The sequence below is a fragment of the Vombatus ursinus genome, unplaced genomic scaffold (genome assembly GCF_900497805.2).
Source record: "Vombatus ursinus unplaced genomic scaffold, bare-nosed wombat genome assembly UNPS02009205.1, whole genome shotgun sequence".
Lineage (NCBI taxonomy): Eukaryota > Metazoa > Chordata > Mammalia > Diprotodontia > Vombatidae > Vombatus > Vombatus ursinus.
Genome location: NW_020948983.1, coordinates 13,626,827 through 13,646,088, shown reverse-complemented (window position 1 = coordinate 13,646,088; position 19,262 = coordinate 13,626,827). Strand labels below are relative to the sequence as shown.

Here is a 19,262-nt window from a genome sequence, read left to right as displayed (position 1 = left end):
CTAGGACTCATACAGAAGAAATAATTTCTCAGGGTCACAGTAAGTGGCAAAGACAAGGGTAGAATCAAGATCTTTTGACTCCCACTCAATGTTCTTTCCATTGATCCATTTCCCAAATCATTGGCAACTCCAACAGAGAAATTTGTAAGAGGCTTTAGTGAAAATGAGAATTCAGTAGTTCAGAATTTAAACTGAATGTCCATCAGATAACAGGAAAGGTTACAGTGAAGTTTTTATTCAGAAACAGGAGGAGGAGGGGAAAGCTAAAATGGAAGGATGAGGCAGCTAGATGCTTTGGTCCACTAGGGACTGAGGGGGTAAATAAAGATGGTAGTGAGGACATAGGAAAAATGGATTGATTCAGACATGAAAAATAATGGATGAAAGGTCATTTAGTGGTAAAATGAGGTCTTGTATCCTATCCATGCCACGAGGGGCTACAAGAAGAAGGAGGTGTGTCCCTTCTACATGGGTGTTGTAATTACTAGGAATAGATGGATGGGAAATTAAATGCCCATTTTCAATTTTTCTCCCTGCCTCACTCTTCCCAGCCTGATGCTTCCCATTATCTGCACCAATTGCCCCATTTCCCTCTGGAGCCACAGAGCATAAAGAGCCACTGCTGTCCAATGGAGGGGCAGAAGGGAAATCAAACAGGAAAACAGAAATAAGGGAAATTAACAGAGAAAGAGCCCAGGGTTTCAAAACACCTGTGAGGCATCTCTTTTGTGTCTTATGAAATTGCCTCGGGTGGCTAACCCAACCCAGTAGGCTTTAGTGCTAAAATTGCTGTTAAATCTAGAGCCAAGAACACTTCCAAAAAAAAAAAAATACATGCAGATTTCCTTGGTCTCTATTTGTTATGAATCTCCTACAAACACGACAGATCAGAAAAAAAAGAGAGAAGGAGGGGAAGAGGGGAGCGTTTTCCATTAAAATAGAGCACCTGTACACCGCCCCTCCGAACGTGTTCTCAGGATCATGTCCACATGCACAGGTTTAAAGCTAAAAACCCTTGTTGTCTGTGTCTGAAGAATTAAAAAGTCCCGATGCAGTGAGTGTTTTTTAATGTGTTTTTGTTTGTTTTTGTTTTTTGTTTTGTTTTTTGTTTTTGTTTTTGTTTTTTTACTGGCGTCCTCCATTCAAACATTTACATAGGTAGGGATTTCTTTTGTGCTTTGATTCTCAGCAACTATGGAAATACTTCCTGGCAAAATAGGAAACAGAACAACAAAGGGGAAAAAAATAGAGTTAGTGGACAGGAAACGATGATGCACTCGACAAGAGCGAAATTCTTTCCCGATCAGCAGGTCTCCGCCTTTGGGGTTTTTTCTTTAAATTGTAAAGTGTGCCCCGGAAGGTCCCCGCTTTGGCGTAGAAGGTGGAGTGGCATGTCTTGCTCTTTTCAATCGGAGAGATGATTCACCAGGTTGAGCAGAAGGGGAGGGAGGGGAGGGTAAAGCTACTCTCCTAAGAGAAAATGTGTAACACTTACTCATTTAATGACATTTGAAATGAAAAGGTGTCAAAGACTTTGCAATCTGCTGAGCGATGTTCCTGGAGAAGGAGGGATGGCTGCTCTAATAAGGTAAACAGTAACTGGGCTTCCCACCTCTGGAAATAGGATTGAGAATCAAATGACCCAAGAAAAAAATCACTTAAAAGCTTTACAAGTGACTAGACAGGGTGAACACTGCTCTGGACTTGAGGACAGAAAGGCTTTTTTTTTCTGTTTTAACCAAAGCAATTACACATTTATCACCCTGTCTCCCCAAATAGAGGAAAATGCATTGAGAAAATTGGACACCAGATGTGACTGCAGTTGTTATTATTACCTACAATACTGGCAGAGTTATTATATTGAAATTTTCCCTTAATACATCTACAGACCTCTCCCATATCCATTTAAAGACAGGGTTATGTTTTCATTTAGGTACTCATTTTTTCCAGTAACATATTGAAAGTCATATGTAAGGGGCTTCTAGGCAACTTGGTATTATCAAGTTAAAGTGAAGCGTAGATAGTGATGTATAAAATGCATCAGCCAAAGTCTGCAGCACAGGGCTGAGATGAGACCATTTACAGCCCATCCAACTCCCAATGCTAACAGACTGGAGAACCACAGGGAGAAAGTTACCATCCAAAATGGGGCTTCACTTATCGTTTGGCTTCCTAGGGGCACAGGGGGCCTCCATATAAAAAGCATTTAGCAATTTGGACAAGAGCAGCACATCTCTCTCTCCCTCCTTGATTCCCAAGCACAACTTAGATGAAATCAGGAACTCTGCAGGTAAAGGGGAAGCCCTCTTTTAAATACATTTGAAGTGCACCTTAGATTCCATTTGCAGGGTGAGGAGGAAACAAAGCAGCGACTTGGCATTCCCCTCTGCTACAGCATCTCCCTCTACCACCCAATTTTTTTTCTTTAAGTGAAATTGACTCCCTGAGGCTACAGTATAGAATGTTTGATTGCTCCTTTCCCATAACAAATCCCCACGATGCTTTGCATCCCTCCTCATCCCCTAGAAATCCTTTCTAGATTACTGTTAGATTTTTGAAGTAGTATCTACTTGGGGAAAACCCACCTGAAAGTCCTTCCCATCCCACCCCCACCTCTCACCCCATCACCTTTAGGATCAGCGGTTCCCGCTCTGCCATTGGTTAGAAGATACTCTCTCTCCTCTGTGTTGTGGCTCCCACTCGGTTTGCTGCACCCAGCTATTGGTCCATACTTACCGCTCCCGGAAATATCCCACCCTGACCCCTACACCATGCCACCCATTACCCCCAAGATTTTGTATTCTCAGAACAGATACTTTTCTGTCATTCACATAAAGGTCAGAAACCACATGTGTTAGTGAAGGTCCCAGGGCAGTTTTATGAAAGACAAGAGACAACTAAGGACAAAGCTATTGGATAGAGACAGGAAAGCCTCATGTTATTATTTTACTTTCTGTCAAAGTAAAAACAAAGTGAGGGAAAGTAAATTGACAGCTTAGCTTAGTTCCTATCAAGGATGTTAATTAACAGAATAGAAGACAGGGGTCTTAAGCTGGGGAAAGGAATAGAAGAGATTTAGCCAATTACTATTCAGACTGACCAGCTATTGGCTACCGGAAATTATTTACCTATGGGCTGTGGGTCCAACTTCTCATCTATAAATTGGCCAGGGCTCCTCAGCTCAGCCTGAGTGATATTGGGCCTGTTTTCACTGTGACTGACTGGGCTGATCAGCTCTTGCTCTTTCTCATTCTGCATCTGGGCATAAACATTAAGGCCCGGGATCTTCCTAAAACATTAACAAAAACTGTCAATTGCTATGCACACAGGACAAATGTCACTTCTATATCATGCTTTTTAACCTGGGGCAAGGAGGATGGAGTTGGCAGCTGGGGGATGAAGAGGGCAGAGGGAGAGCCACGCACCTTTTGAACTTGTAGATGACGAAGACGGCCAGCCCCACAAAGACCACAGAGAGTAGCATCAGCATTGCTGACCCACTGTGACTCGGGGTGAGGTCCACAAGGGGTGCTGGAAGAGAAAATGAAACAGTAATGAGAGATGCTGCAGTTGAAAAGTGCTAGGTAGAAACAGCCATGAAGATTCCAATAACATCAAACAGGTATGATAAGATACATGAGCATAAGGAGCAAAATGGTGCCTCTACCAAAGTCATTTTGTAATATTTTTTAATAACTTAGATTCCTTTAATGTTCAAAATGGAAGTCATCACCCTGCCCCTTAAATGCATCCTTCTTCCAAATTATCATTTCAATACAAATGATTCCCAGTTTTCTACATCCAACCTTAATCTCTCTCCTGAACTCCTTCTTCCCATTTCTAAGTGCCAGCTAGACATCTCTCTGTCCCATCAGAACCTCAAATGCAAACTATGACTAAAGTGAACCTCACTATCTTCCCCCATAAGCCCAACCTCCTCTAGTCTTTTCTACTTCTGTCAAGGGTACAATTATCCTCTTAGTCCCCCAAGTTCAGAGCTTCAGGGTCACCCATGACTTTTCTTTCCTTCAGCCTCAACCCTACATCCAAGCAGTTGCTAAAACCTATTGAGTCAGTTCCTAAAACATATTTCACATTCATCCCCTTCTCCTTGGTCACATGGGCAGGAGTCTAATTCAGGCACTCATTATGTTTCAATTGGATTATTGCAACAGACTCCAAAATTGATTTTCCTGCTTTCTGCCTCTCTTCTTTCTAATCTCTCCTCCCTACTGTCATTGAATTAATCTTAAGTGTACATAAATCTGACCAGGTCACCCCTCTTCTCAGACACTGGACTCCTATTACCTCTAGGATAAAATGTCAGCTCCTCAGTTGATATTTGAAAACCCTGCCCAACCTAGCCTCCACCTACCTTTCCAGATTAATTTATATCATATACTCACTGTTCTAGGCACGTTGGTCCACTAATTGTTACTTTAACTTGATATGCCACCTCCTATCTTCATGCCTTTGTACAATTTTTCTTCTATGCCTGAGATTCACTCCTTCACCTCCTTATAGTAGAATATGAATTCCTTGAGGTCAGGGAATTATTTCTTCATTCTGTCATTTTATCCCAGTGCCTTGCTGAGTGTTTTGCAAACAGTAGGTGCTAGATAAATGTTTGCTCTATTGAATTAGCATCTCTAGAATAGTTCAAGGCTTTGCTCACATAGCACTTCCTTCACAAAGCTTTTCCTTATCTCTCCATCACTGTTGTTCCTCCTTTTGTTTCCCTCTTCAAATTATCAAGTATATAATTAATTGTGTACATATTTTTTCCTCCTTCCACTCCCCTCAACCATCCAATTAACTACAAAAAAAAAAAAAAAGCAAAGGCAGTCACTTTTTTTTCCCTTGCATGTCTGGAACCTCATGTAGTGCCTTGAACATAGACATTTAATAAATGTTTACTGAATTATATAATCTAATTCATTATAATCAAGATGTAATGACAAAACTCTTCTAAAATGACATATGGCCAGTCACCTATTTATAACACGGTCCCTATGGCAATAACTGTTCCCTGTAACATTATTTCCTTTTATGTTATGTTTTCATGGAAATGATTAATTACATCAATTCATCTCAATCAAATTCAACTACAATGCATTAAGTGCCTACTATACTATATGTCAGGCACTAGGGATGTAATGATAAAAATAAGTCAGTGTCCTCAAGAAACTTACATTCTACTAGTAAGGAGGGACACTGCATTGGGGAACAGTATGTATACTGGCAAGTCAAAACACACACAGAATTTCATATTTGGAAGGAGCCCCAGAAAGCATCTAGCCCAACCAATACCTAAAAAATAACCCCTACATTACACTGGCTACATAGTCATCCAGTTTTTATCTGAAGATTTCCACCAAGACCAGTATGAAAATTAAAAACATTTATTTGTGTATTATTCCCCCCTTTTCCTGGAAAACACACACACACACACACACACACACACACACACAGAGTAAATATCAATGTAATGAATATTTGTCTAAGAAAGCCAACTCCAAGCCCATCCACCCTGCTCTCCATAAGCAATTAGTACCTTCCTACTTAAATGAGCCCTTGGAATTCTGTACCCCTCTACTGTAGCATCACCACCTTCCCAAGAAGAGGACTCCAGAGCATAATTAATTGAGGTCATTACCAATATATATTTTCAAAGATGCATCCCCCCCTCCTCTCAGGTACTTTACAGGTTCTGGGTTACTACTTAATATGTTCCCTCCAAATAATTTTCTCTTGTTTCTCCCTGTAACCTTTCAGTTACCTCCCTTCTTAGCTTGGTGTACTTTCAATTATTCTACTTGCTAGAAAGCTCCTGAACCTTGGAACATGATATTTTTCAAATATTACATACCTCAACCAAAAAGAAAAAGAAAAGTCAAGCATACCCTCCTCAACTATAGGGCACTGACCTTTATCTTCTACCCATTTACACGAAGTCTGTTACTCAGAGGTGTGAATATCCTTTAAGGATCATTTTCTATAGCTCATCTCTGTCTGAAGCAAAGAGGGGGCTGCTCTTTTCCGGTTGCCCAGGTGCAAAGTTGACAGTATAGGTGACCCATTATGGTAATTGATAATCCCCAGCACCTGGCTCTCCTCCAAACTTGGCTTTTCCAGGTTAGAACCCAGCTAGTTTGCAGTATCTCCTCCAAGACTTACTCCCATTAAACAACCCATATAGGGGTTAATGAGAAACAAAAGTCATATCTTCTTGCTAAGAGAAAAGGCTTACATACATACATAAATCTGTTCAGCTTTCCAAAGGTTTTAAATCAAGACACTTTTTATTGCTTTGGGAATTTGGGGACAACTTGCCTGTGAAGTGAAGAAGGCAAGTGTGTATATGTGAGAGGTCAGGCCAGTGGCCATGAGACTAGGGAGGCTTCAGGGTATGAGGATGCCTAAAGCAAAAATGATCTAATACTGATGTAAAACAAGGTACTTCTTAACCTAAGCAAAGGAAGTGCCAGTAGCAGAGGGGTTGAAAGATGCTTCAGGCAGATCTGAGACTAGAAATAGACAAAGTAGACAGCCCTCAAAGGCACACACTATGGGATCCAACGAGCTTTCAAATACTACTTTTCATAAATACATTCATTTCTAATTCTAGATAGCTTTGCTCTGGTATACAAGGATTTATTTTATGACAAATGAAGTCCAACATTACTCCAGCGAAAGCTCAAAGACTCCCATGTATGGTGAAACACAGGGGAAAGGAATTTACAACTCTTGCCTAGGGCAAATAAATACCCAATCTTAGTTCTGGCTTCAGGGTTCCTCATCAGAGGAAACTGGGGAGGTTTTGTTCAGGTAAGAAGGACACAATCAATCTATGCTCACTTAGTGATACTCATCAATTGAGGAATGTCTGAACAAACTAAATCCCAGGGTTGTGGCAAGGATCAAATGGAATATTATTTATTGAGCTCCTAGCATGATGTCTGCCACATAGTAGGCATTAAATAAATGTTTGTTCCCTTCCCTTTCCTACACCTGTCATCCTTTAATCCTAAATGAATCACCCAAGGTCACCCACAGCAAGCCAGTGGCATACACAGAGCATAAACTGAGGTTTCCCATTAAACCCTTTCAAACACTATGTGCTTACAACCCTGTTAATACTATCAAGAATAACAAAGAACATTGTCCTTGCTTTTAAAAGAGCATTTGCCATTTGAAATGAATGGCAAATGCAAACAGACTCCCAGAGACAGAATCAGCACACGTATTCAATAGAGAGGGGACACTTGCCTCTCTCTCAACTTCCCTCCCCACATTGATATACACCTCCAGGGTTAAACCTGCAATTCACTTCCCATTCATTCACAGCAGAATCCTATAAACATCTGCCTTAGTCATTCTGACTCTAAGCTTCCTAACTGGAAAACAATTGGTGGAACCTACTAGGGAAATTGATGCCAGTATCTTGCACGCTAAATTCTCATTATCTTTTGAGGCCTTCTGCATGAGTGGTCTTAGGCAGGCAGCATTAGCACTGCTTAAGGCTTGAGTACCACTGCCCTCTGTGTTCAATGGCTTTGGGATGCAGACCTGGGCCCTACATAGAAACCGTCCTGCTATTGCTTCAGCCAGCAGCAGCTGCATAGTTCAGTTTTTTAACACTTAGGTATATTTCTGTGTGTTTTGCTGAGGAATGGAAACTCTTATGATAAATGGGCTGCAGCTTGTTCCCTGGAATTAGCATAAATTAGTCCCTCTCCAGTTGCGACTAAACAAGGTAGAGGCTGGGGGGAAAAGTGCTGAATGCTTGACTTGCCATTATTCAGGGACAAAGAGAAACATGACTATGAGGTGGGTAGCAACGTTCTTCCTACCTCCTTGTTTATGAGCACAGGCAAAAGGGCACACATGCATGAACACACACACACACACACACACAAAGGATTTTACCATTCAGTTGAATTCAATTAAGATTGGTGTGATTATTTAAAGATCCAGATAGGGTAACAGATTCAGTGGGAGTTACTTCTGGATGTGCCTTTCTTCACTGTGGTAAGTGACACCCATTTCCTCATCCCTACTTCCCTCCAAGGTCTAGTCAACCAGAATACAAACAGATAAAAAAAAAATTCTCCAAATACCTACCATGAGTGTGGCACAATGTTAGGCATTGAGCAGATAAAAGAAAATGACACATTCACTGGTCAGAAATTAAAAAAAAATTAAGGTGAAAAGCACTATGGCCTGATGATTTCATAATTATTGGGAATTTCTAAGAATGAAAACTGCCTACACTAAAGTTTACTTGTGAGCACATCAGAGTGGGGAGTATTCCAAGTATAGGAAATCTGTGCACAAATGCAGACTGGCAACTGGTCTATAATGCAGTCTCATAGAGTAGTCTAGGGGCACTAGGAAGTTAAGTGACCCATTTATGGTCATATAGTTAGCGTGTGTCATAATCAGGACTTGAAATCAGCTCTTCCTGATTTCACTTTCTCTGGCATTTGAATTAAGCCTAACAAATCTGCATCTAAGGCTAGTCTGTTTTCATGGATGCTTTTTGAAAATGCAGAGAGAAAAAGATACTACCAAAAAAAATGGTTCTGAAGCCAAAACAGGTCATTAGCTCTTAAGCCATATACAACTGAAGCAGATGCCAGATATGCTATATTGTCTTTTTCTACAGGCTCCTGACAGATAGTTATTCTATCTTGAAATGAAAAATCTTTTTCTTAATGTGGAATTGAAGGCCCACCTGGAGATGGTCAGCAACCCAGGCACCCTTATGGGTATCTCTTTACCTCTACTGTTGCCAACCCAACACACTTGCCTTATAAAGGAGCAGAAAAAGAATACTGAAAAGGGATCAATCCTCAGTAACTCTGTAATACCATGAAAGTTTCATTTGGTTGTTGTTCAATTGTTTTCAGTCATGTGTGACTCTTTGTGACCTCATGTGGGGTTTTCTTGGCAAAGATACTGGAGTGGTTCGCCATTTTCTTCTCCAGCTCATTTTATAGGTGAGGAAACTAAAGCAAACAGGATTGATTAAGTGATTTGTCCAGGGTCACATAGCTAGTAAGTGTCTGAAGCCAGATCTGAATTCAGGAAAACTAGCCTTCTTGACTAAAGATCAAGCATTCTATCTACTGTACCACCTAGCTGCTCTATTCATAGCTAGCATTCAGATAGTGTTTTACAGTTTGCAAAGCACTTTCCTTATGTTTACTCATGAAAACAGTGCAATATATATATATATATATGTATGTATATATGTGTACATATATATATATGTATATATAAATAAACAAAAACAGAAACAAAAACAGGACGGCAGAATGACATAATGGACAGAGTATTTGGAATTGGGAAGACCCAGATTCAAATCTTGCCTCTGATTTTATTAGCTGTGTAAACCTGGGCAAGTAACTTCACCTCTACATCATTCAAGCAAACTTCTAAGACTTGTCAGCTTTAGTCAAGCCCTAGACTGATTACTATGTACATTGGCAGAGGGAGAAGCCACATCGCAGCCTCCTTATGACAAACTTCCAAGTACTTTCCATATTTGGTACTATACTATTAGTGCAATCTAGAAGATGTAATTTGTTTAACCTTCATAAAATTCACAGCTACTCAATTACATTTGTTACTAAGATTCTGGTTCATGCTTTAATCATTTCTTAACTGGTTCACAGGCATCAGCCTCTTAGCTGGTCTTGCCCGTTCATCTAAATCATGGACACAATATAGTCCTGACTCAGTGGCACATTATTTTGTCCCTACTAACTCCCACAGCCACTTTCTCATTCAGACAATTAAGTTAACTCCCAGGACATGGGAGAATTAGGGTTTAACAGTTAGTGCTAATTTCCTCCCATACCTCACATCATGCTTTTTCTCATTTAATTCACGTTTCTGTTCCAACTAATGCCCTGTGTTCTAAATCAGATTTACTGTTGGAAAAAAAAATGTGCCCCTTGCCATGCCATTCAGATGGACTAGAACCTGATGAGTCTGGTATTGGCAGAACCCTCAGATTCCATATTGGAGACAAAGAGATCAGCCTGTGATAATGTAAAGAGTTCTAGCCACAGGAAGAGTTGAATTCAATTCCTGTCCCTGAAATCTACTAGCTGTAAGACTATCAGCAAGTCACTCAACCTCTCTCAGACTGTTTTCTCCTTTACAAAAAGGGAGGTAATAACTAGTAACATGTGCCCCACAAGGCTGTAGCGAGGATCAAAAGAGATCATGTTTATAACATACTTTGCGAAGTCAAAAATGCTGTTTCAGTGTCAGCTATTTTCCTTCTATCTTTAGCTCTAAACCTCAGAGTATGTAGTTATTATATTTTTTAAGGTAGATAGAGAAGCCAAAACAAGAAACTCTCTTCATCCAAATTTATTACTGTGTGTATGTGTATGTATGTACATACATATGTATATGTATATATGTATACATATATACACACATATATATATACACGCATATAGAATATATCATCATCATCACCAGAGTTAACATTTATATAGAGCTTTAAGGTTTACAAAGCACTTTACAAATATCATTCCAATTAATCCTCACAACAGCCCCTAGAGTTAGTGCTATGGTTATCTCCATTTTACAGATGAAGAAACTGAGGGAGACAGCAATTCAATGACTTGCTCCAAGTCACAAAGTTTAATAAGTGCTTGGTGCTGGATATTGACCTCAGGCCTTCCTGACTCCAAGTCTGGTGTTCTATCCATTGGACCAACCTACCGGACTCAGCATCTAGAATAGGGACAATTAAAATGAGTTGCCTTAGGGATAAGGAGATTAGGTGACTTGCTCAGGGTCAAAGAGTCAATAAATCCCAGGGACAGGGTTGGAACTCAGGTTTTTCTGACTCCTAGTCCATGGCTCTATATACTATACTATGCTGCCTCAAGCTTAAGTATAAGATATGAGTATGACTTTTTACTCTGCACTGAAAGCAGATATTTACTAAATACACCCAGTGATTTTTACCACGCCTTCTTTTAAAATGCAAATACCCCTTAAAGATATTCCCATTCCCTCTTCCAAGGAATTTCACCTTTCCTTCCCTGTCCTATACTCTAATCACTTAAAAGCAGTGAAGGAGAAAACCAGTAGGACTACCTCCTTTTGTTGAATCAGTTGAATCAGTGGAGAGCAGAGGGATGAGGAAATCCCTTCAATCTAAAATATTCTTGTGACACTTGTCATTAGCTGGCTGACTTGTCAGTTGGGTTGGCTAGTCAGCTATGGTATAACAACCAATTAAAATGGTCATTGACTGGGCTGATGTTGATTGACAGCTCAGTCAGCCAGCGGTACAATGCTCTAAAGCTTTTGGGGGGGGGGGTGTAGTCCTATTAGATCAATACTCCCATATAGGACCCTGTCCTTGCTTGTCCTTCCACTCTTCTCTTCTCAAGCTCCCCTAGGAACTTCTCTATTCTTGTCATTTCAGCTTTCGCTTCTATGTCAATGATGCCCTCAAATCTCATTAGAACTATCCTTTTCCCTGAGCTCCAGTCTTGTCTATCCAACTGCCAAACGTCTGAAGTGAGCATTTCCACTTGAAGGTCTTCTTGTCTCTTCAAACTCAACATACTTCCAACTATCATCTTGCCCCCTCACCTGGCTCCTCTTCAGATTTCTTGGGCTCTACTAAGTGTCAAACACCATTTTTTTTTAAGTATCTGGACTCAAAACTTTGGAATCATCTTTGAATCTTTCCTTTCCTTCATTACTAGTAAACCAATAATGTGTTAGATTTTTCTACAATCTTCTATGTCCTTGACCCTTTCTTTAAATTATTGTTACTCTAGGCCAGGGGCAATTAGGTGTCATAGTAGATAGAGTACGGGGCTTGGAATCAGGAATACTCATCTTCATGAGTTCAAATCCAGCCTTAGAAACTTACTAGCTATGTAACCCTGGGCAAGTTATTTAACTCCCTTTTTTCTACTGTCTCTCTTATTAGCTTTTCCTCATTATTACTTCTATGAGAATAATGTGGGGATAGATTTAGGAGTCATTACAGGAACACTCCCAGGATTAGGCAGAACCAAACTCTAAGATTCAAATAGTGTTCAGTGTTCAAAAGTTTAGCATTGCTTAGACAAGAATTCTAGTGATTCCCCAAGTCAGATATGAGGTGGAAAACAACAAGCTAAATTCAGTATTTAACGACATCCAAATATCTAAAAATGCTTACCTTGCGAGCCCATAAAAATTAGCAAGCTTCAAAAAAGGAATAGAATTTGAAACCAAAAAGAAAACTAGTAAATTCCTAGAAGGAGACAGCTCCTTTTCCCTTAGAGAGAACCCAAATTATGCACTTCCTCTCTCTCCAGTCACATACTCTGGGTCTAACATTTTTGAAAGAAGGCTGTTGAACATCTGTTGTGTAATTAATGGAATGCAACAGCATGTTGTAATATTCCCTGGGAAGTTATTAGCAACATTGCTTATGAGAAATGAAGTGCTGCAAACAACGGACCTTTTTGGGGGGGGGGAGGAGGATAAGGGAGATTTAGAATTTAATGCATCTCCTCTCTGTTTTAACTTGGCAGCTCCCCTTTCCACCTCCACTTTTTCTTAGCCCTAGAAATATCCATGCTCTAATATCTATTTTACTATAGGTATTTATGGCAGCACTTTGAGATCTGCTCGTCTATTGCTTCACTCAACCAGCAAACAAAAGTTTTATGTATAATTGTTATGATTTCCAAACTTCTTGTATTTTTCTAATTTGCCTAGCCTCTGGTGAGAAGAGATGGCAATTCGTTTACCAGACCAGACTACTACATTGTTAGGGTTAATCATCCTCACCACAACTGTACACCAACACTTGAAAATCCTCATTGAAATAAACCTCCCAGATGCATAAGGAATACAGATCAAATCCTGTTACAACAAACAAGATTACAGCAAACCCCAAATAATCCCCTACTTGTTTTAAGAGACATTTGATTTGACACAATTCTAATTCAACAATACAATTTAGACAGGCTCCAGGAGTTTGTTGCAAAAGTCAGTCGAAATGGTCAATGAGGTAACTGATGAAATGGATGCAGGGGCATGTGGATCAAGCTGGAGGTAGTGTGAGAAGGAAGAGAGAGAAAAATTCTCCAATCCATCAATCGATACTCATTCATTAAGGACCTGCTACATGCACCATACTAAACTTGAACTCTAAGATCCATAGACCCTACCTAGAGAATTTTAGGTAAGCTGTCCCTTCATGCTCCTAAGGAATTGGTATAAAAGAGTTTGTGTAAGGATAATTTGTCCCAGGGTACTCAGAGATGTAGACGGTCCCTTCCTTGCCTCTTTCCCTGCTTTTGTAACCACTGCTTTCTGCCTTTGGTTCCTGGTTCATCTATTCAGCTACCTAGTCCAGGATGTTTGATCTCTTCCTGCTTCTGTTTCTCCAGATCATTCTCTAGTCCTTTCACCTTGTCTATGGAGACTCTTGGTACTTCCTCTTAATTCTAATATAGATTTAAACTTATTCTGCCACTAATGCCTCATTGTTGGGTGTAGCCACTAAATATGGAAGTGTACTCCAAATAGGGTTCACCTACCCCAAGACAAGACGTCATTAGCCTTCAGTAAATAACTTAGTCAAAGCAAGGCTTGTGAGGCTTTTTTTTTTTTGGCTTCAATTTTTACTTTTTCATTAACTTGTTCAAATCAATTGGCTATTCTGACATCGTTCAAACACAGACTTTGTCTTTTCTATAGGAATATTCCATTACCCCAATCAACTATGTCTGCCTCTAAGACATATACTAATCATAGATTTAGAACTAGAAGTGACCTTGAAGGTCCCTGAGTCCAACCCCTCTCATTTTACAGAGGAAGAAACTGAGGCTGAAGGAGGTTATATGTCTAGTCTCACTCAGCTAGTAAGCACCTATGGCTGGATTTTAACTCCAGCCTTCTTGACTCTAAGTCCAGCACTCTACCTATTGCTCTGTCTAGATGCCTTCATATTCCGTCTAATTTCAAAATTCTAGAATTCTGCAAGTTGTACATAAGAAAATTGTAGTTTCATGTATAATCATCTTTTTAAAAAATTATACAATATTATGGAAATGCTTGTTTTATTCCTTAAATTAAAAATTAAAGAAACTAAAATTCTATAATTCCATGAGATGATGTTAGTACTCATCCTGCCTAACTGCCCATCATGTGTATCTTTCTTTCCTCTTTCCCTTTTTCCTATCCAACTGTCCTTTTTTTCCCCCCTCTTTCTCTCATTCTTCTTTCTTTTCTACCCAGACCTTTAACCTGTTATTTCCTCCCATAGGAATTGATAACTTAGAACTTGTGAAGTCAGAGTCTAACAATTTGCTGCTTAGAATCATAGAGTTTGGGCTAGAAAGGAACTCACAGATCATATAATCCAAACCCCTCATACTACTATGAGGAAAGGAAGGTCCAGGGAGGTCAAGTGACTTCTCCATGAACACTGAGGCTGTAAGCATCAGAGGCAGCATTTGAATCCAGTTCCCAGAAGTGATCCAATGTTCTTTCCATTGTGCCACACTGTCTCCTTTGCCTGAGACATACTCAAAGCAATAATGGATAATGTCCTTGAAATTCCCTGAAAATTTTGGACTCTAGGCAAGAAGGGACCTTTGGAAATATGCCTCCCCTGAAAGAGCATTAAAGGGGAGTCATGACTACCTTTACATAAGAAAGAGATGTAAACATGGTATCTAATTTGTGGAGCAATGCCTGTTTCTCAGCAGGCCAACTGTTTGCTCTTCACAGCCAAAGCAGAGTTTTTAAAAGTCAAGATCTTACCTTAATTGGAAGCCCTTTTTAGTCCTAGCCAAATAATAACTATTATATCATATGACATAATGATAATATAAAATTTCATCTAAACAAATATTTGCTGTTGACAATAGAAAGTGTTACTGTTAATCAACACCTTTGACAAAGCCCATGGAAAAGCAGAAAAAAAAAAAAGGAAGCCCTCTAAAACCTTGTTGTTATGATTTCCAATCATCACTGAGCAATAACAAGGAAAAGACACTCTGGATGACTTTGCATGACAAAGAGTTTTTACTCATCCTACTACTAGCTCAGATTTATATAGTGATTTGGAGTTTGCAAAGGATTTTTTACATCCGTGATATCATTTATATCAATGGGTACTTCAAATATTACATAAATGTTACAGATGAGGTTCCTGAGGCACAGAGAAATTAAAAGACTTGTCCAAGGTCACACAGATGTCTTTTAAGGATCCCTTTTGGAGCCACTCTTCAAATGGGCATACATTCACATAGTGAGTGTTAAGGGGGTGACCTGACTACTTATTCAGGATTCTGGAGTAACTGAGCAGTTGAGTTTCTTGGACTGTCTCTCATGAGCTTACTATTAATTATCAACCAGTAGCCTAAATTAGATTTTAGCAAAAGTATTTATGAAATGGTATAGTAAGAACAGTTGAAACAAAACATTCTCCCCCAAAGCCTGAGACATACCCTTCCACAAGTACTCACAGAGTTCAAGGGAAAGGGGACTTGAACTTAGATGGTAGTGAGGGACACACATAGATGACCAAAAAGTCGACTCATAAATCCTAATTACCAGAAGCCCATTCACAGATCCATACCTAGCATTTTCCTCTGGGATGGGGGATCATATCACTTGAAACTGCTTACTCCTTTGGGAGTAAGCTGTTTGTGTATCCATCTGAGGCCCTGTTGATCTTCTGGGTGCATTAACTGCCAGTTGTCTTGTCGCTCTGATAACATGGTAAACTGGGGTGGGAGGAGAGAGAGACAGAGAGACAGAAAGAGACAGACACACAGAGAGAGACAGAAACAGAGAGAGAAACAGAGAGAGAGACAGAGAGACAGAGACAGAGAGAGAGACAGACAGAGAGAGAGAGACAGAAACAGAGAGATAGAGGCAGAGAGAAAGACAGAGACAGAGAGACAGAAAGAGACAGAGAGAGACAGACAGAGAGACAGAGACAGAGAAAAAGAGAAAAGAGATAGAACTATAGAGAAAGAGAGGGAAAGAGAAAAGAAGGGAGGGATGGGAGAGAGGGATAGAGACAGAGAAAGAAGAGAGAAGAGACAGAGAGACAGACTCTCTCTTCACAAGAGTAATTCCTTCTCAGGGGATTAGCTTTTTAGCTTCAAACTTGGATTCTTCTACCTCTTGACTCCTTCACTGTTAGACTGAGCTACTGCTTTACTAACTTGTTTTTTTTTTGTTTTTGTTTTTGTTTGTTTTTTGTGTTTTTTTTTATATGTAGTTCAAGAGGTGTGAACTGATCTTCTCATCTAGTCATAAGATGTTTCACTTGCCTTTCATCCAAAGACCAAAAGTCCTGTGTTCATTTGAGAATGACTTACCCACAAAACCTTAACATGAGGTTATATACCTAGTTACTCTGTTTACTAGTTGGTCAACGGAGTTGGAGCAAAACCCCACCTTCAGACTTGGATATGGAGCATCCAAAGATTAAACCCAGATTTCTTAACTCTAAATCCAGTAATTTATCCTCATACATCCTTTTGTCTTGTGATATAGAAACGTAAACATGAAATGAAACACATATAATATAACAACTAGAACATGGGGACAAAGAAACTGACCTGCTGTTAAGTGGGCAGCATGGACAAGAACACGGATTCCAGGTTTTAGCTCAAAGTGGATGGAGTTTTGGTTCAGTTTGTGAATCATCAGTTCTGATATCTGGGGGAAAAAGGCGTCAAAGTTAACATTATTGAAGCTGTCATACTATCACAAAAATGAATGTATTAGATTAATATGTCTTAGAATTTATAATGGCATTAGAAATAAAAATAATTTGAAAAATTTTTGTACTATTTTTATGCTGTATATATATATATTCATATATATGTAAAGATTGCAGATTATAGGGTATTTACCTATGTTCATAGAAGAAATAAATATTAGCTACTTAATTTATTTACAATTCAATTGTGAAACAAAATCATTTATTAACATTCCTAACATTTCTGTGACCTTAGACCTTGGAGATATCTGTCATGTGTAAATAATGATTTATTCAGGCACAGACAATTGACACGTATTTGTGAAATTTGAGTATATTTTCTTTTATTGGCAGGTACCAGTGATATAAAATACACAGCCTAGAAATTATTATAGCTGACAATTGTGTAAACACAGAGCTGTAAACATTAGACCTAATACAGGCATAATTAATCAATTTACTAATACTCAGCCACATTTATGAGTATTAGCCATGCTCCTCTTTTGTTTCAACACATATAGCTAATGCATTAATTATAACATTCATGGTCACAAAATATGCACCACCAAGAGTGAGTAATATAACAAATTTAATATATAACTGTGTCACATTTTCAAAGGCAAGATTAGAACATGTGCACTGAGTTTTAAGTATAAAATATAATCTAATTTGATTCAGACGTTTTTACTTCTCAGGGACTTCTCAAAAGCTGTCAGGGAAGATACTTTCCCATCAATTTCAGGCTGTCTTTTCCCATGTTACTCATTTCAGTCAAGTCAGTTTAATTTGTAAATGCTAATTAAATCTGATTAGATGCTTTCTGGCCATCATTCACCTTGGGATGATGTTTACATCTTGTTGAATTCTTAATGTTTTTTTAGTTGATCTTGGGTGTCAGTCTGTTCTTTGATCCCTTGAAATGATGCCCTAAAACCAACCAAGATTCAAATGCTCTGAACTAGGACATCACTAGAGTATTCAGTCGTCACAGGGCATGTAACAGTATAAGTGGGAAGAAATAGGAATTAGCATTTATACAGCACCTACTATTTGCCAGACACTATTTTAAGCACTTTAAAAATATGATCTCATTTGATAGTCACAACAATCCTGGGAGATAAGTGCTATTATTATCTCCATTTCATAGTTGAGGAAACTGAGGCAAACCGACAGTTAAATGACTTGTCCAGGATCACCCAGTTAAAAAGTGTGTGAGGCTGGATTTGAACTCAGGTCTTCCTGACTTCTAGGCTCAAAGCGCTACCTAGCTACTGTTTATTAGGTACATGATAGTGGTGAGCCATTATTGTCTTTTCCCCATATCTTATGACTATGAGACTATGTACCGCTTTGCAGGTTTAATTGTCTTGGTGACAACAGTAAGAGGCAAAGTACAGGAAAAGAGTAGAAAGAAGAAAGTTCAGACTAAGACAAAAGCAGCTGTGGTTTACTTGCTCATGCAGCCAGCATTGTTAATACTGTTCTGTTGCTTTTTATTTTATTCAATAAACACACTCTAATCTATAGATGAGTAAGTAATCTTTGTGGGTCTCACTAAATTGGAAAAGAGATTAAGGTCATGTGGGAATGGGGGCAAAATGATTCAAGCACATTATGGATTTTGATGGAATTAAATGCTACCCTAGATAATGGCCTAGGGAGGCGCTAAAAAAAAAAAAAAAAAAAAGTAGGCCCTATCTACACATGCACAGATAGAGTGAAAATGGATCCAAGACTGAAGAGGTGCCCAGGCAGGTCTGTGCCAGCCCAGTGGCTCCAGGGTAGCTCAGGGTTTGTGGCGCCATCTGGTGGTTTACCCAGGTACAGCACCCTGAGAAGCTCTTCAGCCAGCCTCCCTTTGTGTCAACAAGTGCTGCTGCTGCTGTTGTTGTTATTGTTTGTCCTTTGTTCCAATGACATCAGGAAGGTGAAGTCTTGACTTGCAAGTGAATAAGATTTAAGTAAGGCAGGACTGTGTGAAGTCACCAGCCTCACTTTCTCCTCTAGAGCCACCTGGGTCCAGTGGCAAGACATTGATCAGGAAGACTAGAAATGGCCCTGGATGCATTGGTCTCTTTAAGCTAAGGTCTTTTCCAGGTCTCAGTTTGTCTGAGGCAATACCCATTCAGTGATTAAGGCTAGGTAACAAATGAGGCAAAAAACGGCCTCTTTTACCTACCCCCCCCCCCAAAAAAAAATCAATCCGGGAGGGGAAGACCCTCAGGGTTTCTGGCCAAAATAGAAACAAATGCTATTTACACTCACTCTGAGCCAACAAAATCCAAACTATGACCAACTAAGGCTTGCTTAGGGATCCATTATTGGCCAATCAGTAAGAGCTTGAGTGCTTTGGGTTTAAGGCACTGTCAGGTAGCTCCATTTGAATCCCAATGGCTTTATCAATACCTGGTTTTCTACAGCCCTATTTCAAGAAATTTATATTCCTTGTAAGGTCTTTCCCAGGTCTCAACAAGGGTTGCTGTAAGTGGGAGCA

The 19,262-nt window shown here is 39.5% G+C and overlaps 1 protein-coding gene across 1 annotated transcript in view; it reads right to left on the bottom strand.

The window, feature by feature from the left end:
- Positions 1-1,130: 1,130 nt before the first annotated feature.
- SORCS1 (sortilin related VPS10 domain containing receptor 1) overlaps positions 1,131-19,262 on the bottom strand; it is a 700,512-nt gene continuing 682,380 nt past the window's right edge. The window contains exons 25-27 of the mRNA XM_027852142.1: positions 16,626-16,725; positions 3,426-3,531; positions 1,131-1,470 (exon numbers count right to left, since the gene is read on the bottom strand). Of these exons, the coding sequence (XP_027707943.1) occupies positions 1,335-1,470; positions 3,426-3,531; positions 16,626-16,725 (342 nt within the window). The 3' untranslated portion in view covers positions 1,131-1,334. The remainder of the gene's footprint in view (positions 1,471-3,425; positions 3,532-16,625; positions 16,726-19,262) is intronic.